Source organism: Tympanuchus pallidicinctus, unplaced genomic scaffold (assembly GCF_026119805.1).
Source record: "Tympanuchus pallidicinctus isolate F22 unplaced genomic scaffold, pur_lepc_1.0 scaffold6, whole genome shotgun sequence".
Classification (NCBI taxonomy): domain Eukaryota; kingdom Metazoa; phylum Chordata; class Aves; order Galliformes; family Phasianidae; genus Tympanuchus; species Tympanuchus pallidicinctus.
Window position 1 is genome coordinate 21,225,540 of NW_026294780.1, and position 27,347 is coordinate 21,252,886.

General features: G+C 39.9%; 1 protein-coding gene and 1 long non-coding RNA gene across 9 annotated transcripts in view; one reads left to right on the forward strand and one right to left on the reverse strand.

Annotated features, from left to right (window-relative positions):
- Positions 1 to 27,347, forward strand: part of LOC128071612 (uncharacterized) — a 679,004-nt gene that overhangs the window by 226,815 nt on the left and 424,842 nt on the right. The window lies entirely within an intron of this gene.
- Positions 1 to 27,347, reverse strand: part of FARP1 (FERM, ARH/RhoGEF and pleckstrin domain protein 1) — a 202,393-nt gene that overhangs the window by 47,559 nt on the left and 127,487 nt on the right. For all 8 annotated transcript variants that reach the window (XM_052705860.1, XM_052705858.1, XM_052705857.1 and 5 more), the window contains 7 exons: positions 17,372 to 17,476; positions 12,357 to 12,399; positions 11,081 to 11,159; positions 8,827 to 8,924; positions 4,273 to 4,387; positions 2,976 to 3,123; positions 19 to 114 (listed from right to left, as the gene is read on the reverse strand). In XM_052705860.1, coding sequence (XP_052561820.1) covers positions 19 to 114; positions 2,976 to 3,123; positions 4,273 to 4,387; positions 8,827 to 8,924; positions 11,081 to 11,159; positions 12,357 to 12,399; positions 17,372 to 17,476 — 684 coding nt within the window. The remainder of the gene's footprint in view (positions 1 to 18; positions 115 to 2,975; positions 3,124 to 4,272; positions 4,388 to 8,826; positions 8,925 to 11,080; positions 11,160 to 12,356; positions 12,400 to 17,371; positions 17,477 to 27,347) is intronic.

Here is a 27,347-nt window from a genome sequence, read left to right on the forward strand (position 1 = left end):
TCTCTGACACAGACTTACATTCACATCAGGCCGTAGTTTGATAAGAAAACGTTTCCTCTTGAAGCTCAGCTTTCGAACCTTAGCCCAATTGAAGGCATTGATCTTGGTGTGGCCCTACAAAGGACAGAGCAGCAGAATTTATGCATTACAGCTCTGAATGGAGAAATTCAAGCCACTACAATTCTGGCAAATATTAATCATCTATTCTCTTCATTTGCGATTATAGTGTTTTTTCTCATTCACCCCCCAGTGCTGCAAATGTCAACATACATTCTTAACCATAAGCACCCAGTAGTAGTAGACTGAAGGCAGGCACTTATAGCTCTTGAACTTTTGTAGGACTAGGCATACTGACTAGATGTGAAACTATGAAATCCACTATCACTGTACAAAGCAGAGCAGCCTATTTTGTCTCTTCATAGGGAGCAACTTAAGTAAAGGAATCTGAGTAGTTTACCTGTTTCGGAAATGTAAGAAAATATTAAAAAAATATATATGCAGCAAAAACAAACAGTAAGCCTAAGAGAAATCCTTCTGAAATACCATTATTCTCAATGAGAGTATCATTAGCCCTTTGCCCCAGTATCACTGTGGAAGGAGTTATATAAATCATCCAGTTCCAATTCCCTTGCTGTGGACAGTGACAAATTGCAGTAGATCTGTTGCCCAGGGCCACAAGCAGCCTGGACTCAACCACATCTAGGGATGGGGAATCCATAGCTTCTCTGGGCAGCCTGTGCCAGCACCTTATTTGCCCTCTGAGTAAAGAGCATCCTCCTAACCTCTAATCTGAATCGACTCTTTTACTTCAAAAGTTATCCCTTGCCCTATGATAAAGAGCCCCTCTTGAGCTCTCCTGTAGGTCCCCTTTACTGAAATATAGTCTCCCCAGAACCTTCTTTACCCCAGGCTGAACAACCTCAGCACTCTCAGCCTCTTTGTAGATGAGGTGTCCACTTTAGAAGTGGAGACACTGTTGTAGAACATTCATTACACCAGCTTACTCAGTAAAGATTTCAAGACACACATGCCTACAGTGCAGCACAAAGGTTTCAAAGAACAGCAACTCGAAGATGGTTGAATGCAGAAACTCACATTGGTTTGGGCTCCGTCACCAGACGGACGTAGGAGTAGTGACAGCGTGATGATCTCTGCTAAGTCAGTCTGCTGTCTAAGAATCACATAATTAACCTCCTTCAGAACACTCAGAAGCACTGACACTGATTTCTTAATAAAAGGCAGACTTCAAAGTAAGTCTGAGTGGGTACTGTTTAAGCCATTTGTCAGTGAACCTTTATTTTGATTTTTACATCGATGTCATTCTAATGTGGTCTTTACATTTTCAATTTCTCTCAGCTATACCCATAATAAATAGATGAACGGAAGGCTCCAATTGCTGGGCAGACTCCAGCAGGTCAGAGCCTGACCTCAGTTTCTCTCTCAGCTCTCAGTCTTGGAGCTGGCTCCAGCAAAAATTCCAAGTGGGCAAAAACAACCCACTTCTCTTTGAAAGACTCTACAACAAGGGGAGATAACAGACTTTTAGAGCTGTACAAATCAGACTTTGGGCCTTCAGCTGGCAGCTGCATCGATACGGAAAGACCCCAGCAGTCTGCTGGGATTCAGTGATGCCCATACTATTTTGGATATGTTCCTTCAATTGTAAGACAATCTTAATTTATAAAGGTTTGCAATTCCTTAATTCAACTGATGAAAGTGCTGTAGGGGAGCAGGGAAGGGTCTGTAAATACAACTGTGATACTGTTGTGTACATTTTCACAATAACTTCATGTTCTCGTGCTTCAATCTATGCTTCAGTTTTGTAGCTGTACTGTCAATCCATTTAACTGCTATGAGTTTTTATTTTTTATTTTTTTAATTTAGAGCTTAGGAAGTTCCACACAAATGTGTGCAAGAACTTCTTTACAGTGAGGTGACGGAGCACTGGAACAGGCTGCCCAGGGAGGTGGTGGAGTCTCCTTCTCTGGAGATGTTCAACACCTGCCTGGACACCTACTTGTGCGACCTGCTGTAGGGAACCTGCTTTGGCAGGGGGGTTGGACTTGATGATCTCTAGAACTCCCTTCCAACCCCCACAATTCTGTAATTCTGCGATTAGACATTTCTGAGTTCATTTTTTGCTGCTGGTTTTTGTTGTTTTCTTTTATTAAAAAAGACAAAGTACTCTTCAAGGTTGGAAACGCTGTACTATTTTAACTGAAGTCAAATGAATGGTGGTAAATACTTGTAAATGGACATTTTAAAGAATAGTTTACTTACTGCTTTTGACATTGTGCAGAAAGAGGCACTTGGGATGCTAGTAGATATAAACTCAACTGAAGTGAAACCAGCTTATGCAAGCTGACTATCTGTACTTTCACATCTATAAAATTCCAATTTGTTATTTCTCTAAGGAGAACTGCACAATAAATTTGCTAATAATGCTTCATGAACAAGGCTGACTGAGGCAGTAGAGCAACGAAATCTAAGGAAAATGCTTTCTAACTCAGCAAAGGTAAAACAGCCCAAAGCTGGTCAAGGATACCGCAACACTACAGAGAGCTTGCACTCACTTCCTGTATTCTTCACCTTGTACTCCTGGTGTCTCTTATTCGTCCCTGTTTCACAACCATTATTATGCACCATGCCTACAAGACCTGCTTGCTCCTTTATGCAGAAGGTGTCAGCGTGACCAACTTGCAAATTGTGAGCTGCAGATCAGTTTGCACTTTGAATAGCGCATTGTAGTTCAAGATTGAGTTCTAGCCTGTGTGCGCAAACAAGGTATGAGTCCCTGGAAGTAAAGGACGTAGTGGAGCTATATAAGGTTTGAGGCTATTGTTAGAAAAGCTTTGGAAATTCCTCAATTTTCTTAAACAAATTCTTCCTGATATGGTTAAGGCCTTGGATTCTTATTGCGCTAAGAGATTTCTCTGCTTTAAAAAGAGCAAAGTCATATGCTGAGCGGCTCTAACCTGAAACACCAGAATGCCTGTGTTGGCAACAGCCAGGTTGATTTTTGTCCCTTCCCTGTCCTTGGCTGGATGCAAGCGGATTCCATACATCTCCAGCCGACGGGCAATTTCCAAAAGTTGGAAATCAGACTCTGCTGGCGTCTGTCCCCTTGAGAAACAAAAGAGAAGACACACAAACTATTCACACCGATTAATAGAAAACAACGGGTCCTCTAGTGCATAAATAGACATTTTACCAGAGACTAAAAGCTATCAGAGCTATTACATCTGATTGTTTTTTCTATCTCCACAGAATTTTTTTTTAATCAGATTAAAAAAACATTGCATTATAGTATAGACCAATATCAAAGTATTCAGTTTTTACAATCTGCTAGAAATTTTGACCACTCCAGTACTGAGACACCTGAAACTTGGATTTTGAGCCGTTAGCTTTAACAGAAGTAATTCTAATTGTTTTCCATTGAAAAAACATATTATATTCCTACAAAATGAAAATAAATAAATGGGAGTCTGTAATGGTGTCATTGTAAAAGTGGATGCAAAACAGAAATGAAGTGAAACAGGAGATACTTTAACATAAACATTGGAAACCCACAAGCACTAAACTTCTTGCAACTGAATTAAGCAAAAATTCCAATTATCAGCAGAGTAGAGCTCCCTACACTCATCTCCAATTCAAGTTAGTTTAAAATGAAACTGTTCAAGTCTTGAGGTGTTTTCATAGCAAAAAAAAAACCCTTTTATGTCTTATTCCAAAATTTTTTCACAATTGTACCTTTTTTCCTCAAGACTTTAGGAGACCAAGTCACTAATGTGCACTATCACCTTGAGTGCTGATCCCCTCAAGTCCCTAGTTCTGCAAGCACTCTTTGCTTTTCCCAAAACTATCATTAAATCTCTTCTTTAACCATCTCTAAATACAGCATAGAGACGTGAAAAAGCAACACTGAATGTCCTTGAGATCAAAAAGTGCATTGTCACAAGTGCCTGACTGATCAGCTATCATTTGCAATCATATCTGCATGCACGGAATCAGCAGTGAAGCATTTTGGATGAAATAGACTGTAAAATAAGGACATGCTTGAATGAATATCAAAATCAATTGTTCTTTAAGCATTTTATTATGATGATGGGAGAAAGGCAACTGTAAATTCAAAGGCTTAGATGTTTTTTGACAAGTAAACTTTGAGAAACTCAGAGACCCAAATCTCTTTTGCATATACAACATAGCAAGTATTAACAAAACTACACTAAATTAAAAGAAGACTAAAAAGGAAAAAGAAAAAAAAAGTCTTACATGTGATTACGGTGAAATTCCATGATTTTGTCTTCTAGTGCTTCCTGCTGAGGTATATACTTGTTCTTCGCTAAGTGTTCACGGTCTATGGTTTCATCAAAATCCCCAATCTCAGCTATGGAGAATTTCAAGAAAAGTCTATTACAACACTAAATTAAATCTGAGTTATTCAGGCAATCCAAAAGGTACAGATAGCTGGGAAGAGGGTAGAGAAGCAATCACACGAAGCCATGACTCAGACTCACGCTATTTTATCTTTCATACATTCCTCCCTTCTCATCTGTATGAGTACCTGCAACCCAAGGGTTCCTCCCACCCACAATCATGTACGTAGATGTCAGATGTTAATTGAACAAATGAAATCATCACAGTGCTGCTTTGATTTATGTGCAGAATAAAACGAGGGTAACTGGGAGAACAGCGTTAATTCAGCAGATCACATCCATCACTCTTATGCACGGTAGCACTCAGGTACCTTTCCCCAGAGCAGGCAAACCAAGCTTCCTCCCCAGGCCCATGCCCTACACTCTAATCTCAGGGGAAATCTGAAGTGAGATGGTTTCGTTTGTGTGTTTGAACACAGACACGTAATCAGCAGGTTATGAAACACTCCTCTTCCACAATTTTGCAGCAGTTTGAGACACATTCTGTCTCCCTCCTCCTCAAAGTTGCTCCCATCTGCTGCAGTTACTCAGCAATGTGTGTGCAACAGTATGCCACACCCGCCTTCCATTTTGCAGCCCATTCAGAGAGATTTCCTTTCCGTCTAGGGGGAGAGAGGGTCAGGCAATCTATGTGTGGCTGCCAGATTAGTATCTTTTTGCCTGCTATTCTTGGAATGCTTCTTAAAAATCTTGCTATTGGGTTTTTCACAGAGTGATGTAGCAACCTCTGCCTGCAGACTTGCCAGAACATTACAAACAACGCTGCAACAAAAGGCTGCTATCTTATTAATGTGAGTGAAATTAAAATGCAGCTTCCCTGTATTAAATCCAGGCTGCAGGCAGAATGCAGACTCAGATCCTTGCCTCACTTTCACTTCAGTTCTGCCCATGTAAGTGACCTCTTAAACACGTTCTGACCAAAATGAGATGGTTTTTGATAAAAGAAAGGTTGAAAGAGATGCCTGTAACACTGCAAAGTGATTTCTGGCAAAAGGTTGCCTGATAGCAAACATACTTGCAAACATGAGAATCGATAAACTCACGCTGACAGAGAAGATGAGGACCAAGGTATCTACAAATGACAGAAAAGTAACCTTTCAACCCAACCAGGCTGCAGAGGTGGAAAAGAGCCACTGAACAGTGTCTGATTTCCTTTCCCTTCCTCATTTCATCCACTCTGAGTCATTCCTTGAGATGTGTGGCTACAAGCACATCCCAAATTATTTGAGAATTCTCCTTTGTAAAAAAGTCTCTTTCATTCCCATATCTCAAGCAGGTCCATCACTCCCATTTCACTTGATTCCAGTGATTCTAATCTGTGTTGCATTTTTAACCCTAACTAAAACAAAAAGTAAGCTTTTTCTCGTTAAGGGGCCATAAGCCTGTCTAAGTCTGCAGCACCTCAAAAGGCATGAACTAGACTCTTTAAAATGTTATTCATACCTTGTAGTAGACCTTTTACACAGAAGCACTTAACCACCTTACATAGGGCTTTCTCCAGAGCCCAGAGAACATATGACTTACTCTATTGCTACATGATTTTTATAGTGTTCTCTGTCAACTGCAAATTCATTATCAAAATTGTCCTCCAGGCTTTCTAATTACTTTCATTCTCTACGACCTTGTACCAAGCATCTTTGCTTTCTTCTCACCCCAGCTCTTCTATCACTCCCTCTACAAAGGAGCTGCATCTTGAATATTATCAGCCTTGCATATAGGTCTTCTTTACGTTCTGTTTTAGCTAAAGATTGATTTTCATTGAGGCTTCCCTTCTCTTAGCTTGCAAGTGCATTGCACACTCTCTGTATTCTGCCTGCATTAGTTCTTCTGATACGTCTAATGCTTTGTATTTCAGCTCTTTTTGTTTAATCAGACCGCCTTCTTACTTAACACATTTGCCTTATTGCATCATTTGTTGTATCAGTGTCCTCTCATCCAACACTTTCTACAATGCTTCTGAGGTGCTTTTAAATAGAATGTTTCATTTATAAATTTTGTTCTGTAACATACCTGCTAATTTAACATAAGCCTAGTTGCTATCATACTGGATTTCATATTAAAAAAAAACAACAAAAAACCAACAGTCCATAACACTGCTATAAGCCTGTATACATAATATAAAGGCACTTGGAATCAGATATCCCCCATGGAAACCGCTGGTAGGCACAGCATCGATAAGATATACAATACCTAAACTCCTATGTTCTCCATCTTTCCACTTTGATACCATTACTCTTATCAGCTGTCAAGTTTTATTTTTGTAGCAGACAAATATGGGATATTTCTTTAGCTACTGAATAATAAGGCAGAGAGAAAATAAATAACAAAAGACAGTCACATGGGTAAGATACAGTCATAGCTTCTTATCAGATTCAATTTTCACAGAAAAAATGTTCATGAGACTAAGGTGCAAGAATAAATGAGACGGTCACAAAGTTTTAGCTGAGGTTTCTAGCAAACACACAAAAAAGAGGGAGGGTGAAAATCATAAACATCCAGAACAGCCCAAGTTGCAGCTGGAAGCTGTGAAGAGGCACCGTAAGGCATAAAATCTCTCTACCCAAAGCAGCAGTTTGGATTCTGTGGATACTACCTTACCTCTGCGGGATGAATCCCTTGCCTCTCTCCTTTTATAAGATGGAAAAAACACTTCTTTTTTCCCCAATATAAAAGTATCTTACTTTACCATCCATAAGGAGAGTACTACTTGTTTCCTAAAACTACAATTCACAAGTCTGCACATAAAGCTCAAAGGTGAAGGGGACAAAGAGCTAAAAAGATTTCAAAAGGAAGACTATTTCATTCAACATTATAACGCATCTCAGTGCATGAGAGCAGTGGTGGTGATGTGACATTTTTGTACACCTTTAAAAGAAAGCTTCTTGCCTTCCTGTACTTGTGTGTCAGGGGGGATGGCCAAGTGCACGATGGAGGAATTTTGAAAAACATTCAGTAAAACTTGAGTTTGACTGTGCACAGAAGTGAAAAAGAAGCCTTGTATAAGTGTAAGGACATCCTGGGATTTTATCCTTTCATGCTAGGAAAACAAGCTAGTAGTTGCATTGAGCAGCCCAGGCACCAGAGCTGCAGAGGGTTCGGTGAAGAATTGAATAGAATAATCAATAAGAGATGAGCAAGGCGTCAACTAAGATCTACGTAGAAGTCATAAGAAAATAATACATAGGCAATAGAATAGTTCAAGAGGAGATGATCATGAAGCAGCACCTCTACTACAGAAATATGCACTAAGGTATTCTCTCCCCAACATCTTTATTTGGTACAAAGACATCTGGTAGGGAAGACCCACTCTCCTAGAATATAGTGTAACAACTGATGCTCAATTTCCCCAAAGTTACCAAGACATTTTTATCAGTGAAGACAGAAAATTAGAACTAGCTTAAAGAAGGAAAGAACCACCACTGGTGTACTGAATGCTGTTAATAGGCAAAACTAAAATATACAAAAAGCTTGCTAGCTAAGGATTTATTTTTCAAGCCTGTGCTGCAAAAACACTCAGTTTTGAAATGGTTTGAAAAATCCAGATTTCTCCAAAGGCAGCTGTACTTTACTGCTACTCAGTCACATTGGGCAATGATGGCCATGGCAGATAGAAAAGCACACAATATCTGCCTTTCCAGTAATACTTGATAAGAAACAACCCTAACACTCAGACTATGAGAAAGGATCATGAGATTTATCTACTCAACACTGAAGAACTTCTGAACACCTTTGTTGACTGCAATTTCCACACAACAGCATTTAGAACAAAGATCTGGCTGACCATTATGTATGTGAATTAAGTATTTTTTCCTACTCTTACTCTCAACAAGAATATCCAAAGTCTCGAAGTGGAAAACATACAATGCTTTCCAAGTGATTCTGAAGTCAAAAGAAGCTGTGATATAATAAATAAGTCCACTGAACAGTCTTCTTGTAGATGCACTGCAATTTAAAAAAAAACAAACAACTTGAAATCTGTTGGGTTTTCCTCTTCCCTATCAGTTTCCTCTTAGGAACGTGACTTAGTCTGGCATTCTAAGCATGTTTATTTACTACATTCTCTAGACAGCATTCAGATCTCCAGGAATTTGAATGTTCTGCTGACAATGCTAAATACAAATAATGAAGCAAAAATTCAGGAGAATTCAACCTGCTTGCCTGCAAAGTTTGCTTTTAAAAGGATCCTACACAGACCATCAAATGAGTACTTTAAAAATGCAAATCCAATGGCCAAGAGCTCATTTTTATTTAAAAGAGTAAATTCTCTGCATTTTAATGCTATTATACAGAAATACAATAAATTGTCAACATGACTCAAGCCATCTCCTACTAGACTGTAACAAGTAACCCAGCAAAGCATGTCTAATCCTCCCAGAAGGAGGGAACTTACACTGTACTATGTGTGAGATTAAAAGGGCAGTGCTGGTATCATTACACGTTAGCCTTCCCTGTGCCAGGTCCTGCTTCACTTGCAATGCAAATAGGTACCTGCAAAACAAAGACAAAGAAAGAGTTATGCAAAGCAAGAGGGAAAGATGGAGAAGTTTTAAACTTCAGGTCCATTTTTTTTTTGCAATACATTCCTTTTACTTTTTGGCATCTACAGAAGTGATCTGAATATTAGAAGTAATAAGTAAATCGTAACAAGTACTATATGACAGTCCTTACCATCTTACATACTGGCTGGTTGTTTATCAGAATCAAAATATATCCCTTTTTCTTTCTCCATTTCTATCTCTCTTAACCAGATCAATGAAATATGGAAGCAATTTGACAGTAAAAGCAAATGTGACAGCTGTTACTGCATCTCAAGATAATGGACATACTTGCAACCAAGAAGAAATGCCAGAACAGAAGGGGAACTTAAGTTTCCATCTTGGCAGTCACTTGGAAATATGGAGCAAGGTCTTTACTGAATGACTTTATCTAGCTCCAATACTTCTGCAAGCACATAATCCTGCACTGTTAAGAGCCATTTTTAACACATTCACTTACAAACCAGTCATCGAGGGCAATTCTACATTCACAGATTATGTGCACCGACATCACAGGTCCACAGCACTATTTCAACATTTAAATTTATTTCTGCTTCAACAGAAATGGCAATAGGTTAGTTTCACTCAGCATCAAATTTTTACCTAGAAAAAAAAAAATAACCTCATAGCAGGCGTTTCTCCTACACTTGGAATGTAATCCAAATTGGACAGGCACCTTAACAAGCCTTGCAGCGACCACAGATCCTCTGGGGAACTCATGCAAGAATCTCAACACTTTTTACTAAGACTGGATTTTAATATATTCAGTGAGAACTCGCGTTTGAACAGTGAGTTTCTGAATGAGATATAGGTGAATTAAATGAAAAATGCAAACTGAGCAGAGGAGTATGGATGCCAAAATACAGAATACATGAAATAATATAGCAGATCTAAATAATGTCCTTTTGAAACCTGCAGACATCTGCCTTGCCATACAAAATTCACCCTACTAGAAGCGAAAAGCACAGACGTATTATATTCTCTGCTTCTCCTAGTGACAAAACCATTCCCTGTGGATATGCTTTCACATCCTACACACTGCTGTGTACATACATTCAAGATCCCCAGCACACACGTTTAAAATCTAACAAAAAAGTCATTAAGATTCAGAGATATGCCTCCAGGCACAGAAAGAGATCACCAAAAATCAATTTACACTCCACATACTAAGCAACTGCTATGCAGAATATCTACTCAGAGACAGTTCCACATAATGCTGTGAGCTGTCCTTTATTATTTTCACTCAGTCTTTTAAGTAAATATTCCTTCTTCCTGTTTCACTTTTCCAGTTTTCTCTGTTCAAGTTGGTAACAGTTATCAATCATTTTTTTTTTTTTTTTTTTACATTCCATTGCTCTGCTATCAAACCAAGACAGAGAAACACAAAACACCACAAAGGTGAACATGATCTTTATAAAGCCGTTTAGGCAGATACAAAAGCTCTTTGTAAAAGAGAATATCATCTTATGGGAGGATTAAAAGTAAAAACGAATAATGAAAATAGAGAATCGGAACAGAAAAATGTAATTACAAAGAATAGCAATTCTAGACCAGGAGTTGAAAAGTTTCAGTGAAGTACTGCCATGAAGCAGTATGTTTTTTCCCCTCACATACACATCCACCTACAGAAAAATACAATTCATGTCTTTATGCCAGAGTGAAATTTAGAGCTTAAATCAAGTTTTTAAAGAGCACTGAAAACAAACACACGCTTTAGGTACTCTTTCTACACACGTCCACCCTTCTATCCTTCTGCACCTTTCTCTTTGTTTAATTCCTCCTCCTATCCATTTCTCCATCTGCAAATGGATGGAGCTGTGCAGACCTTTGGCATTTGCACTGGAATACTGGCTACTGCAGTAGAGTCCCCCAGCTGCTGCAATTTGGCAATTCCTGCAGAGCAGCTTTGTCCCAAATGTTTGTGCAGTCACACATGTTCCCCAGTGTAGAGAAGCGCCCCGGGGGCACTCAATGGTGGGGGGAAATAACTTCAAGTTAACATTGAGAGGGAGTCATCGATTCTCACCCAGTCATCTCCAATCCCACATTCTCCACTCTGTTCACTGGAGATTTCAGATTAAAAAAAAAAGTAGTCAGACAACTACTAACCTTGTCAGTTCCTCCTGCAGCTGAGCATGGTCAGGTGGGAAGAATTTTACCACAAATTTTACAACAATGTGCTTCGGTCCTAGGGGAAAGGGCAAAAGAAGTTAGTGATCTGTTGGTAATGCGTTGGCCAAATTTTATGTCACAAATGATGCACAGGGGGTATGCAGGATCTCAAGTGCACACAGATAAACCAATCTTCCATCCTCTCCTATTAGTTCTGATGCTCTTCAGGTTACTGACAAATGACAAAATAAAACATATGCACCATAAAACAGAACAGTCACTTGGTGGAGGGATATTCTGCCAAAATAAAGTCTGTTTTGGGTAATTACATCAGTTGTTCCAATAAAATATATTATGTGCATCTATTACACTTGCTTCAGAACAGGAGGGAGGGTTTTTCAAGTCCACCAGCAAATCATTATTTCTGTTTTAACAGCAGCACATTTGTTCTAACAAATACAACCAGTGACAAAAGGAGCAACATATCTCTCACATGAGAGGGAGAGCTTCCAGAGAACAAACTCATACTAACATGATCAGAAGAACATCTAGGAAAAATTAATCTCAGTTGTAAAGCTCAGTAAATGAAGATTTCCACTGATATCTGACAGAGAAACAAAGCCACCAAAGTCTTTCCTGTTCACTTCTACTCTCACCGAAGCTGATGGCTATGTACAGTTCCATTCTCTCTTCCACCACAACATTCCCTGACTTCCCTGACTACTTTCTTCTCTAAGATGCTTTCAAGTTCTGAAGCAACATCCCTGAAAGTAACAGATTTGCTAGCTTCTTCCCATCAACAATTTCTTCTAGCTCTTTTTTTTTTTCTTCATCCTGTTCTTTTTATTTCATCTTTCATTACAGCTACCATTCAGGAATGTACGTTCCTTCATAGCCTTCCTCTGTTGCATGATTTTTTCTCAACAAAAAGGTACAACAGTGAGGCAGTAGTAGCCTTCACTGCTACCACTGCCTCAGTGCTTCTTGGACCTGACTAAACCTTCTCGATTTGCTGCTGGTTCAGCCTCTTCAGTATAAAGAGTAAAACCACAGGTGTTCAATGTCTGTGTGCTTAGTAGAATTTGCTGCTGGGACATGACTTCACAGAATACAGCATAAATCTTCTGAGGTCAGAACAGAAATAAAAAGAAACAACAATCCAAACAAAACTCAGTAAAGGAGGTTGAGAAGATAAAGATACCAATCAACAGATTCCTCGTTTACTCAGCCACCTGTGGACTGGCACAATAAACAACAGCAAGGAAGTACTTACTTCTAATCTGTTTCATAACAGGCTTCAAAAGATCAAGCCACACCTGAAAATGAAAAAAGGTGGTGTTATCAGCTCTGAACAAACTACTGCTTGCAAAAGAGCATTTTTTATTGCACCATTTGGATTTCCATTTATTTATCTGGTTCTTCAAGTGTGGGTCTTCTCTCCAGAACTCTTGAATATGCTCAGGAAACAGCATTGCTAATAAGCTGTTGCTGCTGTATTGCTTTTGAAGCAACACAAACTCAGAGAGCTGGGAAACTGATTGTTTTTTATCATAACTGCTTCAGAAAGCAACAATCACAGCAAGTTTGGCCAACAGCCATTCACTTTGTGGAAAAGCGAAACAAGGAACTGAGAAAGAGACACTCCTGTGCTGCCACTTGTAGTTCTCACTGCAATAATCTACAGAAGTGCAAGTGAAAGGGCCTGATGCTTGCCTTTGAGCTGGGAGTAGTGGACAAAGAGAGAAATGACAAGACAACCACCTAGACCTGGGGACCCAGCAGAAAGGCCACCATGAGGCTCAGCAATAATGGCAGAGCTCCCAGACAGGTCCCTAACCCTTCACCACCACCATTTTAAGGAGGAATGTTCTCTCACATCAAGACCATGAGGCAGACACAGCTTCAAGCATGACTAAAAGCAAGCTTACTTTCTGACTGTGTGACATTTTCTCTGTTCTACAAATGTGGGGAGATCAGGCTGAGGTTTTCCTTAACTGAGTTTTTTTTTTAATAACCTTACCTGAGTCTTTCCTTTAGATTGCAAAGGAGAAGAAATGGAGTGAAATGACACCTTTAAAACCTAAAAGCCTACTTTGTAGTCTCAATTAAAATGTCTTGGACAAATCACCTATCCTCCTTCATTGGGTTGTAGAACATAAAAGCCAAATGACTCACAGAAACTAGGGAAGTGCGAAAGCTCACCATCTCCAGCTGACAATTGCACCCAACATTTTTATTTTGCAATCTCAATTGCATGAGCCTTCCTCGGAGACTTCTAGAACTTGTAGGGGAACATCCTACAGCCTTCACAAAGGTTAAAGGCAGTAAAAAACAAATTAACTGAGTCTTTCTTTGGGGAAAATATATATATTGAAAAGAATACACCTTTGGCCTTGAATAATTTTAGGTTATGTAGATACTGAAACATCCTAAAAACATCAGTTTTCAAAGATCACCTGAGAAACCAGACAGAAACAGGTCTGGCTGCTGTATCTGTGCCAGTGTTGTTTGCTATTTTTGTAATTACTTTATGAGGGCTTCCCATTAGCAAAGTCCTCACGTTCTTGCCCTTTTAAACTCACTAATGTTTCTCAATGGAATTCTTTTTATGTTTTTCAGCCTGGGAAAGTTCTTTTCTTTGGAAGGGCTAAGGAAAGTTGGTTACACAAGAATAGGAAAATAAGGTTTATTGCCTGTTAAACTGGTTCTGACACTTTTTGGCATTTCAGTAACTGCAACTGTTTTGTTTCAGAAAGTTGGCATGTACATAATCTACTACGAAGGGTCAGGGACCTTGCCAGATTTAGTGGAGAAAAAAAAGCCAGAATATGAAAAAGCTTATTTACAAGAATATGGGAGGCATATATTTTCCTTGATACAAAACAAAATCTCTTTCTTTCCAGAGGAAATTTGTGTTACAGCATGAGCACAGAAAGTATGTCATTCCTTTCTCCATTTTTCCAATCATTCTACAAGCTACAGCATCCTTTACCAGACTGTTGAATGCCAGCGTATACTGAATGTATGTAGGGAGAGACGAGAAAGATGGGCAAGACAAAGACTTCATCACTGTCACCAAACCCAGGCAATTAAAACTTGCACACCATGCAGCTCTCACTCTGTATTTCTACACAGCCAATCTGAGATTGATTCATAAGCTGGAAAGGAAGAATAATATGAATATTGACTTAGGATCTCTGTTTTCCCTTTTCTTCAGAACTACAAAGGATAGATTATTTATTTTTGAAACAACGTCTGGCATTCTGCAGCAGTGACTGGACTGGAGCAGCTGGAGAATTGGAGCAGACATCAAGTATGATGAAACTGTAAAATCCCAGGCTTAGCAACAATGCCTCATTTCTCCTCACGCTGAGGGAAAGTGCAGCCCTCAGACCCTCCATTTTCATCTCTCGTGCATGTCTTCTCTTCTACATATACAGCACACTTGAACACGTACAGCTGCTGGGCATCATGACATACAACTGTCAACATGTAATACATGAAGTCTGGAGCCTGGCACGCTGAAACAAACACAGCTGAACTGTGAATGTAACTTCACATACACATGATTACATCCAAACAAATACACTGCAAATATTTATTTTTCCTTTGCCATTGCCCTCTTCCCTGGACAAGCAATTAATTATCTTCAGATGATGAGAACGTAAAATATGTATGTGTGTTTTATTTCTTAGATACAGAACTAACCGCAATTTATTTATTTGCGCAATGCTTGAATTCTCCATTACGGCCATTATGAAGCTCAAAAAGTTTTAAATCCCATAGGAGCATTTGTCTCAGCTGCATCATAGAAACTGAGAATTACAATTTAAATGTAAGTATCACTCTCATCCAGAAAGCTGCTGCACACTAAAGCAATGATTCATAATCAAATCTGCTGCTGCAACGGCTTCTGCAAGTTGCTTTTAGAATATAATAGAACACAGAATAGAATAGCTCTGTGGGAAGGGAACAACAAAGATCAAGTCCAACTACCTGACCATTCCAGGATTAATCGAAAGTTAAAATATATTAATGAGGGCATTATCTAAGTCTCTCTTGAACACTTACAGGCATGAGGCATCAACCACTTCAGTAAGAACCTTGATCCAGTGTTTGACCCCCCTCATGGTAAATTTTTTCATAACATCCGGTCTGAACATCCTGTGGCACAGCTTTGTGCCATTCCCATGCATCCTCTGAATCATAGAATCATTAAGGCTAGAAGATCCTAAGATCATCTAGTTCAACCATCAAACAGGAGCCTAGCAGAGGATCATGTCACCAGGGAACAGCAATCAGCAACTCCCTCCGCTTCCCCTCCTCAAGATGATGCAGAGAGTAATGAAGTTGCTTCTGCACCTTTTTTTCTCCAGAATGGACAAATCAGGTGTCCTTAGTTCCCATAGAACATGCCTCCCAGCTTCATTACCATCTTCACTGATTTCCTCTCAATGCTTTCAAGAACCTTAGCACCATTTTTATATCATGGAGTCCACCCTAAAGGTATTAATTCCTCTGAATTTCACAGCCGAGGCACACCTGTCTAGACACAGGCTAGATTGGGGGATCTCCCCCTTTTTGAAAAGCAAATAGTGAAACAACTGGTGGATACAGTGACCAGCACTTTCAGATACTTGGCTAATACTTCCTTTTGCAGGAGTAGGAGCTATAGGAGATACCATCCTTGATGCATGGAGGCACATTTCTTTAGGTGAAAGCGGGAACAGCCTTGGGGTTTTTTTTCTACCTTCCTCTTCGTCAGAGCCGTAGATCCCCCACTGAGATCATCTGGATATACTTCCAGCCTGCCACCGCAACAGCCTCAGGCACTGGCAGCACTTCAATCCCTCCCGTGTTCTGCCTCAAGCAAATAAACCATTTTGTTTTCACAAGACTGAAAACTGTTAGTTTATTTCAGGTCTCAGAGCAAAACACAGAGGGCCATCTATTTGAAACTTAATGACCTGTGAAGTAGATAAGGTTGGTCAGGTGACCTTCGCTATTTTTTAGAAAACTAAAATGCAACTGTACATTTCTCCCAGCTTTATCTACATATATAAGGAATGTCAGTATGTCATGTACTAACATGGCTACAGGGACCTCTGTTGTAATAGCTGCAGTCACACTGTTTTGAAGAGTTATGTTCCCTCAAATTACCTAAAGCATTAGTCAAGGATATTTGGCAAAATATGAAACATCGTAGTAAACCGTGCTTCATGTAAATCCAGAAGCAAACTACAAAGTGGATCAGTTTTAAAGGTCAACATCCATTTTTTTCAAAATTTCCTCTTAAATATAGTTAAGCATAAAGCTTTATGACCTATACTGTTCAGCTTAAGTGCCTACATAAGCCTGCACTACGGCATGACAACAGGTTACTGCAGCAGCAGCAGCTAAATCCTCCCTGGCCTTTGGTTAAGAAATACTCCTCTTTAAAGAAAAATTGTATATAGATAGAAACAGATCTTTCTGAAATTGCCTAAAGTCACCTCCTTTAGATCAGCCAGGTAACTGAAGCAGAATTCACTGAACAGACAGCAGATTCAGCATGCACCAGAAAGTACCAGTCAAACAACCCAGATACCAAGCATACATGTCAGGAGGTCACATCAAAAAACTAAAGTGAAGTAAACCTCAGAACGAAAGCCATATGAGATTGGGAAGTCACTCGCCTTTGGCTTTTTCTGCTACAGGATACTGTTCCCACCCTGGAAGCATTAGTGCAATGTCTGATTGTTGCCAGCAGCTGTTCTCACAGTCCAAAGTGTCAGGACCCGCACACCTGCTTGTGCCACATGGCTCCACATATAGGACTTTCAACAGCTTATTTATGGGGTATTTTTGCCTTATTTTTCTTTTTTATTAACCTCATTATATTTTATCTAACCGTCTTCTTGTCCCAAGATGTTTTTCACTGAACTCCATCACAATCACTGCAACTTCTGTCTGCAGACTCCACGCTCCAAATTACTTGTGACTATAAAATCGGAGCTGAGACTCTCCAGCAGTCCTGCTGCTGGCTGCTCTATTGCAACTGATAAAAATAAAATGCTTTTCCAACTCATGTTTGAATTGGCTGCTACTTTCAACACAGATGAAACTTGACAGGAATAATCAGGTTTTAAAAACGTTTCTTCAAATCCAGCAGGCAAGAGCTTTTTAAATAAAGTATTTTTTTTCCTTTTTGAAATTCAGGATTAAACATAGCTTATAAGTAAGGAGCTGGAAGAAAGAATAAAGAGCATATGTAGATGAAAACCAGGTGAAAATTAACTTTTTACATACCATCATCTTTTTATGGTCTGGAAACTCAAGGCCAAAATAGTCACCTTCAACAAGGTTCAGGTGGTTGCAAACGGCGTCATGCAAAACTTTCCCTGGAGCTCTTTGCTGTAAGAAGAAAACAAAGCCTAGGGTAAAATGCTGCAAATCAACAAAGATGCTTTTAATTAGTGGCAGAAAAATTACTGTGCTAAGAAGCCATCCTGCAAACAACACTGTCAATGCAGCTAACAAAATCAGCAGTTGTTCCAACCATACCCACAGGGCAGTTGAAAATAATTACACTGGTTTTAAAGCCATGGAAAATATCTATTCATCTCTGGATGGCAGCTCTCAATCAACCTCTAGTGCTTTTTTGGTTTTAAGAGGAAAACATTATAAAACAGAAAAGATCTATAAAACACTGAAGCTGGTTAAGGCTCCTCTGTGCTACTCTCACGAGAGTTAATGAGTGTATCAGAGGATTTGAGAGCTAACATTGCCTTTCACACTGTAAACATCTTTCCACTACAAAGACCAGATGTTCAGCCCAATATTAGCTCCCAGAGACACAATCTTGCTGATTGTAAGGATTCTTCTCATCAGCACATCAGTTAAATCCACACCTGCAGCCAATACCGCAAATTACAGCTCACCAGCAGTTCCATGGCAATAAAAAAAAACAAAACACTTTCTCAGTATATAAAGGCCAATCACTGAAATCAAATATTTTGTTCTCTACAGAAATATGTGTATTCTAAATCAAAGGTTCCTGAAAAAGAGATCTCGAGTCACTTGAGAATAAACAGTAGCCCACCACTAAATAGCACAAGCTCCTCCATTATGAGAGACCCGTGGTCCTGATCACACCCCAGCCAAGCACCCTTGTGCTCAGCTTACAGACTCACCCTTTTCCTTTCTGCCCAGTAAACAATTATGAGATCAAAATGAAACAGCAGTAAAAGAGCAAACAAAACAAAACCATAAGGGTAGCCAAGCCTGTTAGCTGAATCAGAAAGGACAATCATAAGCCTAGGTTGCTGCATTTCCAACAGGCTTATTGCTGTTACAATCCAAAATTTGTCATGATGGGGTTTGGTCTCTGTTTCACCATACCAAAAGAATCAAGTCCTCACAATTTTCCACCTAATTCCACCAGGTGATTTTCTACCACTAATTCCTGGTTTCCAGCCACAACTCTAAGTACAAAATACCTTTCCAAAGGAAATTTATCTAGCATACTAGATATTGTGAATTGTGAAAACTCAATACTCAGTAACAAAGCTTGCAAATTAAGGACGTCCATTTTCTGAGGCAGGAACATGCCGCCAAGGTGGCACTGCCACCCAGGTGATGCAGGAGGACAAGGTGACACAATCCATCGTGGTTGGCCAACTTTGAGAGTGAAATTGCAAGGGAAAAGCCAAGCCCACCTCTGAAGGAACTTGCAGAGCAGGTTTCTGCCTCTGACAGACCTATCCAACCAGGAAGCAATGTCCCCTTACAGTGCTTCATTAACTGGTATGTTGGCACCTGTGCTACCCCACCACACAAGGTCAGTGGAGGAGAGCAAGCCTGTCTGATCTCAGATCATGAGTAAAAGCAGCAGATTAAAACCTACTGGGTGTTTTCATACAGTTTCTCTTTCTCTTTTTTTTTTCTTTTTTTTTTTTTTCCCTTCTATGCATTTAGACAACAAAACAGCAGTCTTGTAGTATTTACATCGCTTGGCATTTTCTCTGAAGTATGCCTCAGTAACATGAAATGTTTCTTACTCAAGTATGTGGAAATACAACAATTATTTTAAACTCATGTTAGCTTTGATCAGTCTAAGTCAAAATAAAATCTGACAGTTTATTCAAGGGGAAACACTGCACATATAAAATCTGCTGAGACTTAGAGCCTGATGACACTCCCAGCCTTGCAGGACCAGAAGGAAAAGGAACATCCAAACATCCAGGAACTCTCTGGTCTTACAGAGATGTTGATTCAGTGCTGTTCCATGACATCCTTACTAAAAAATTTAAACACAATAAATTAAAATCTCAGCCTGCTGGGTAGGGAACAGAAAAAGCAGTCACTGGGGTTGCAGCAAACACTGACTGACAGAGGAAGCATTCAGGAATGAATGTGCCGCACCAGTGACAGCATCTGCAGCCCGCAGTAGTGTCTGACTTCAATGTGCTTACAAGGCCTATGGGACAACACAAGTTTTCTCCAGAACATGGAAGGCATTTTCCAGCTGCCAGACATGAGTTTGCTGTCACGTCTGTCTCACTCACGAGGCAAAGCTTCTTGGCTCTGTGACTGCACCCACATCTCACAAGCCACAGCTTGGCCATTTTCCCTGCTCCATGCTGGTGTGGGCTGCTGGCCTGACTCATGAGGTCTTATGAGCTCTCAGTAACTCTGCATCCATGTAAGGGTGTGGAGCAGAGAAAAGCTATGTCATAGGAGTGCTTATCCTTGCCACACAAGCCATTTCCTGATAGACCATTCCTTTCATGACCATCATGAAAGCCTCAAATACTGAGACAAGGAAGGGCTGAAAATGTTGTTGATGTGGCCAGATGCTAGGGGCAGGAGAAGAGGAGCCAGGAGACCCACCTCCTGATCTCTTGAGCCTCATCAAGTGGGAGTTCACACCAAGGAGAAAAAGAGCTGACCTGAAAGAGATGACAAAGAGGAAGACAAAGCACACAATGGTATGTTGAAATGGAGGCTGCCATAATTAAGGCTTGTGGCAAGACCAGACCTCCAGACCATCAGCTGTGATTTCCCACAGCTGAAAGGCAGTGAGAGAAAAGCAGCAGAAAAATATAGTATGTTGATGGCATATATGTGGGAGAAGTTGTCATGCAACAACCTGAAGCAGAGAAGCATCTGCAGAATGGCAGTCCCCTGTTCCTATTTTTGTTGACAGCCAGATTCCCGTAGAATCACAGAATCGTTTCGGTTGGGAAAGACCTTCAAGATCAGCAAGTCCAACTATCAACCTACTGAGACCCATCACTAAGCCATTTCCTTTGGTGGCACATCTACACATCTTTTAAATGCTTCCAGGGATGGAGACTCCATCACTTCCCTGGGCAGAGTGTCCCAATGACTGACCATCTTTCCATGAAGAAATTCTTCCTAATATCCAATCTAATCTTACCCTGGCATAACTTGAGACTGTCAGACAGCAAAGACAGACTGCAACTTCAAAGGGCAATGCCTCCTACCAGAATACCTATCTATGCACATTGGCAGTGAACTTTTCCTAAGCAAAACATTGCACTCTTTCACTCTTGATAATAAGTAGTCCAGGTACCTGATAGAGGTGAATCCCAGCCATACTGACAGCAAGGAATTGCCATTACTCTCTTGAGGTGGTATTTAGCTACACTAAAGTAACACTCTAATTTATTGCAGTGAAAAGAAGCTCACTGATTTCAAGCTACACATCCTTATTGCTTAATGTATTTTGAACTGGCCTTTCATTCAGTTCCATGAAATTACATTTTAAAAGTCACTTTACATTTTCAGGGAATGTCAGGCCACTAACTTCTAAATCATAAATAATGTACATCATCACATTTAGCTGCAAGCTATGAAGACACCCAAAGTAGCCTACCTTAAGCATCATGTATTCAGCATTTGCTGTCTGCTCATTATTTCAGCCTTATTCAATTCAACTTCCCTCTAATTGCACAAAAATCCCAAACAGTAAGTTGCTTATGATCTTTCAGTGGTTAAAATTTCAATAGATTTAACAATTTAACATTCCAGAGACTTCCAATCATCAAAAAAGTCCCTCTACACACAGGTTTAGGCCATTCTTTGGCAGAGACTGAAATACAGATTCTTTTTTTTTTTTTGTTTAGAAAATGCAAGCACACAGTCCCACAATCCAAAACTTTAAAAGAAGGGGCTTGAGGCATGTTTTTCTCACCCTCCCAGCAATTAATTTAGCAGTCAGCAGTCAATTCACTAACCATCTACCAAACCAATGTGTCAACTTAGGACCAAGCATTGATGAATTGTTTTCATCTGTCTAACCAAATTTCATTGAAAGCTTTTTTGTTTGTTTTTACGCTATTGACCAGTAAAATCAGGTTAAAGCAATAACAAAATTCTCTACCAAAACATAAATACAATAACCAGTTTACCTGGAACATCTAAAAATGTGGTCTCATCAGTCTTCTGGTCAGAGCAAGAGACAGCTTCATGAGGAAGCACCTTCTATTCGCTTCCTCCTTCCTTCCTTAAGGCCCTGCTCCTGTCACGTTTTGAGTGCTCAGAACCAAAGTGGGGCAATTTGGTAAAACTAAATACTTCAGGTTACTGTGATTTCCAAAGTATTTTGTACTTCAGTATAACAACTGTCTTGAAATAATAATGAAAACTTCACCCAGTATTTTCCTAAGTGTGTCCGAAGTTATGTAGAGTCACAGTCAATACTAAAAACAACAATTCCATGTTCTTAACAGTATGAATTTTCTCAGTTATTTAAAACTGTTAAAAATTATATATGTATCTACAACTCTTAAAGGAAGAAAAAACAAGAAGTGTTCATGATAAGCAAACAGTCTAAAAATAACCTCAAAGATGACACTGAGCAACAGGGTTCTTAAACAACTCTGGCAAAAAATTTGTATTTCAAAGTAGTCTTGAAAACTGCTTGTAACTGAACAACGCTAACAGCATCTGAAGACAAATTTCATATTATATCCAGTTCTCTTTCCTGGCATAAAATGAAATGCATATTTAATGTTTAACAAAAGTCTACTACACAAAGTGTGAGTTAAAAGCAATAAGCACTGGTCTGGATATCACTGCTCTGGACCTAACACTGCCAAGATACCTGGAGATCCTCTGCCCTTTTTCTCCTCACCTCGCTTTCAAAGTGTAGGTGTTAATCCTATAGGAAGGATTAGATGACTACAAAAATAGCTTTAGATCACACAGATAGCTCTTAAACCTGAGCTTGCTTGTTTTTAGTTTACTGTTCAGCATAGGCTGGGAAGTCTTGAAGAAGTGGGCTTTGCCACCTTCAATGCACCAGGACCAAGCAGCAGCCTGTTCCTGCTGGAACACAAGAATCAAGGTGTAAGAAAAACACCACAGTTGGTCACATTTTTTACTCCAAAAGATGGTGCCTCAGGGTGCTCAGGGTGTGCGCCCTACATACCCTTATGTGCTGGCAGAGAAGTTAAGTCCTACCTTTTGAAGGACTACTTCTAGGCATGCAGATCTTCACTTTGCACTACAGCCAAGGGATCAACCCCATTAGGAGGGATGAAGCAAAAGGAGCTTATTTTTGTTTTTTATGTATTTAATTATATAAATAAGTTTTGTTTGATAAACCAAAGGCAACTCATTCCTTTTAAAATGCTTCCACTATGACATCGTTGAAGGCTCCACTCCTGGAACGTATCCCACATGTTTTTGCACAGACTGTGTGCATACACTCAAAGGCAGGATTGGGGCCAAATGGAGTAACAAAATAAGTCTCTTATACTACACTAAAAAAGGCAATTGATCATCTGCCGTGTGTGTACAATACGACCATTTAGTGTTCCTCTCTTTGTAGATTTCAGTGGACTGCTTCCCTACTTTACACTCACCACACCACCTATACCCCCTTTAGTACCAGTGCTTGCCTTTCACAGTCTGACGTGCAATTATTGAGGCAAAAATACAAGGAGAAGGAATTTAATAAACTCACATTTTTAGCACCTTCTTCAAAAGAAACGCATAATTCTCTGCTTTTGAATATCCGTAGATCTGTAACTGTAGCCACTCTTGGATTTCTGCCTATGATAAACTGGCTTTTGTCAAAAGCAGAAGGATTGCTCTCACTAGACTTTAAACTCTCTTCTGATTCCCCAAATCAACATTAGTACAAATACCCAACTGTAAAATTCAAGTGAAAATTAAACATTTAACATGAAAAGAAGCAGAATATTATTGCTGCTTTTAAAGACTCTTCTTTAATAGTTAAATATTGTGGGAGTAAAAAGGAAAAGACGTAATACAAAGTAGCATGATGAGGGTATTTTCACTTGATTTTGATCTTACAGCAGAGTCAGACCAATACAACATTCAGCTACAGTAAACTCTCAAGTGTCTCTGGACAGGGGCAAACTATTGCAGCCTGGAGAGCTTCCTTGTCAGGTAGCTTTAGAAACACAATCCCACAGAAGAATTCATTTTGCACCAATGTCAAGATCTGGAACTTCTCCTCAGCTATACACCACAAACTCAACAGACCAAAAACTACTCATCCTTTAGTCACTGTAGTCTAAGTACACATCTGCTTATTCCAAAGCAAGATTTCTGGTGAAAAGCATAAACAAAATACTTCATGAGCAGTTTCCCTGTTCCACAGATCCTTTACCTGCATTACAGCATTTAACTGGTTGAATTCTGCCCTCAGCTAACAAGTTCAAATGGCTTCATCTTAAATCTTCTGTATTGATTTATAAAAACTGCATGTTACACATACGTGCCTAAGAATTATTAATTAGCACACCTGCAAAACCCCAAACTTTGCTTCTCGTAGTACAACTGTAATTGCTAGCTTCTAAAGACAAGCGTAAAGTATCTGTAGGATTTCAGCAAAAGCAGAACAAGTCTTCTACACAACAGTTCCAAGCTGCAGAATTTCTCACAGAGACCATTTCATTTTTGGAGACTTGCAGTGAGAGACTTTTGCCAGAGCCACAGCTCACTAAAACCAAATTACTTTTCTTTAACATCATTTCAAAAGCACACTGTAGACAAGAAAATGAGGCATTAAAAGAACAATGAAAAAGCTTACTAAAAATACGTCATCTTATTCCCTAAAATTAGCTCTGGCAATTGCTGAGTCATCTCTGCCTAACTCTACTAGCAAAGCTAAATCGTGGTTTGTGGCTGCACTTTCTCCCATTAGCAAGGCAAACATCCACTGCTGGAAGAGACTGTTTTCCTTTCTGCAGAGCTGACACAGAATGGGGATGACTTGCAAGAGCCAGAACCAGTCCATCATGAATTTCAGATCTTGAAGTGAGTCGCAGGGCATGTGCATGAAACACACGATCTGAAACAAATAACTTCGCAAAAAATGGAAGGTGACACTAAATGGCTTTTATAAGCTTTGTTATAAGCTAACAAAGCTTGCCTGAAGAGGTACTCTGGCTAAGGGGAAGCCTGCTGAGGGTTGCAACAAGCGAGGAGGCCACCCCAAAGCTATCCCAACCACAACAGCAAAACCCTTAGTGGAGACCAAGGGATGCCAAGAGGCCCCTCTCTGACAGAGACAGCTCCTGCATAATCTACGCTTCACTGAGGGCCAGGAGGTGTGATTGAGCAGACTTCTCCAGCAGGACGGCACTGGCTGTGTCCCACAGCTACGGGCACAGCCTGCTGCAGCACAAGGATGCCCGCAGCCCAACCACAGCGCGTGCACCGCGGCCGCTGGCTTTGGAAAATACACATCACAAGCCCTGTTTTCAGAGAGAATTTGATGTGAAGCTGATACAACCTCATTTTTCATAAAGTTTGCTTTATGGAAAGTTGCTTTCCTGAAGCTGAGCTCTGGAACTAAGTATATACCTGTCAAATAGATGTTGATATTACTTTCCCTCCCTGCAAGCAAAAAACTGAATGAATTTAACCCTTGGCCTCAGCGCTATTTAGCAGCACACTGTGCTCCTTGTTTCTTCAGAAGAGCTGAAACTGAGGTTCAGAACACTCATTAAAAATACCTCGGATTGAATTTCATAGCCCAGAACTTTTGAAAAGGAATATAATGGTACCATTCAGTGCTCTCGGTGTAATTCAGCAGTGTAGCAGCCAGCATATAATTGGGGATAGCAACCCCAATCTCTGTGACACCCCTCTACCCTTTGCCTCTTAATTTTCCACTGCTTTATGTTTCAAGGCAAAAAAAAACCTAATCACTTTCTAGGGTTCTCTTTTTTTAAAAAACATTAATTAGTGTTTTGAGATGAAAATAAAATCATTCAATTAATCAGCCCCCTTTCTTTTCTGGTTTGCTTTCTTTTTTATTTTTCCTCACTTTGTTTAGCTACAAATAATCGCTTTACTGAATTGAAGGAATAGGCAATTCTGAAGCCAATCCATGTGAAAAGCAAAACTGTTACATGTTGACTTGAAATGTGAGATTACAGAAAATTATTACTATACTGGAGCTATTAACTCCAGAACCAGACTGAGGTGCAAGAGGCTATTTACTATTCTTATTTGGATGCATTTTATTTTAGCCACGATTCTAAAAAGCCCTATGAAGAAATCATTTCAGTGTGAGAACTCAGGCCTAGGAAAAAAAAATAACAGGCAAAATATGAGATCCTAAATCGAAAGCAAAATCAAAACTAACAGCCAAAGCTTCCGATAATCCTTCTTCAGTACTGCAGCACTCTCAACACGACCATTAATTAATCTGAGCAAGACCTGACACCATCCAAAGCACCACGCATTTTACTTTTTGCTTTAACAGGGCAAGGAAACACATTTTAACAACAGGGCACAGAATTTTTCATGACCAGATTGTTAACTTGAAAGTACAACCTTAGATGAACACTTCAGGCTATGGCTGCAGCTAACCTTAATGCATTCATCTTATTTCTTGCCTTCAGTGAGGCTATTGCTCCAACAGGATCTTGTACACCTCCAGCCACAATGTGAGGCAGAACAAGGAAGGTAATCCTGCATGAAACATTTAGGACTTTCTATATGATCTGCTTGGTCCTGTCTTGCAAGTCTGACATAGACAGGCTAAGGAAAAGCTTGGCCATAGCATGCTGTGATTCCTCCAAATTAGATGTGGAGTAATACAGTATTTTACGTATCAACATAAAACTGAAATGGTCCCAAGTTTGTTTCTAATGAACCAAACGTAGCCACAAAATGTTTTTCAAGAATTGAAACTTCCATGTGCAAAACATAAGCCTCAAAAACTACCTAACCATTAGGGAGCCAAAAAGCAGAAGTTTTGAGTTGTTTTTTTACCAGCCAGGTTCCCCATACATAAGAGTTTCTTGTCTGATCTTGAAGATCAGCCACCAACCAGACAGACTGAAACAGTTCGGTAACCTTTTCACCATGGATGATAGGATAACATTCAACATTTCTCTAAACAGCCTCAAGAGATTGATGAATACATCAGGAATCTAAAGGGTCTACTTAACATGTAAAGAAAACAACTTTAGAATACATCAGACAACGGGGGACAGGGACAACTGCCTATATGTTTACTGGATTGCAGTAGAAGGCACAAGCATCGATGGTTGGTGAATAAACCAGAGAGAAAAGAATAAGGAGTGGAATCGGTGTAGTGGGTGGTAGAGTAATAAATTCTAATACTAGCAAATTTCAGAGGCACCTCACAATGATACAGCTTAAATCATGTTTTCATGGGAAAATAAAAAATAACCACCTCCCTTTTTAATACAGCTACACAGTTCTTCAGAAACATCCTCAGATCTAAAGCTGATGGGATGGGACTGAACCCATCCAGCATTAAACAGCAACTGTGCAGACTATCCCAAAGCATAGACAGGATAGAGGGAATGGCTTCAAGCTATGCCACGGAAGATTTAGGCTGGACGTTAGGAAATGCTACTTCTCTGAAAGAGTGGTCAGGCACTGCAATGGGCTGCCCAGGGAGGTGGTGGAGTCACCAACGTGAGGTGTTCAAGGAATGTTTGGATGTTGTGTTGAGGGACATGGCTTAGTGAGAACTGCTGATGATGGGTGGATGGTTGGACTGGGTGATCTTGTGGGTCTTCTCCAGCCTTGGTGGAAGAAAGCCCAGCAGGACTTCTGAGCTGCATATGAGTTTGGCTGAGAACAGCAGAAAAAAGCTGGGCAAAAAGCCTCTGAGCAATCCTGAGGGTGCTTCCCCTGACTAAGAACAAAGTTTTATTCTAGAGCTCAGGTGAACTTAGGACATGCAACTTTCATCTGACTTCCCAACCATTTCTTCTGCATACACGTGTGCGCACATGCA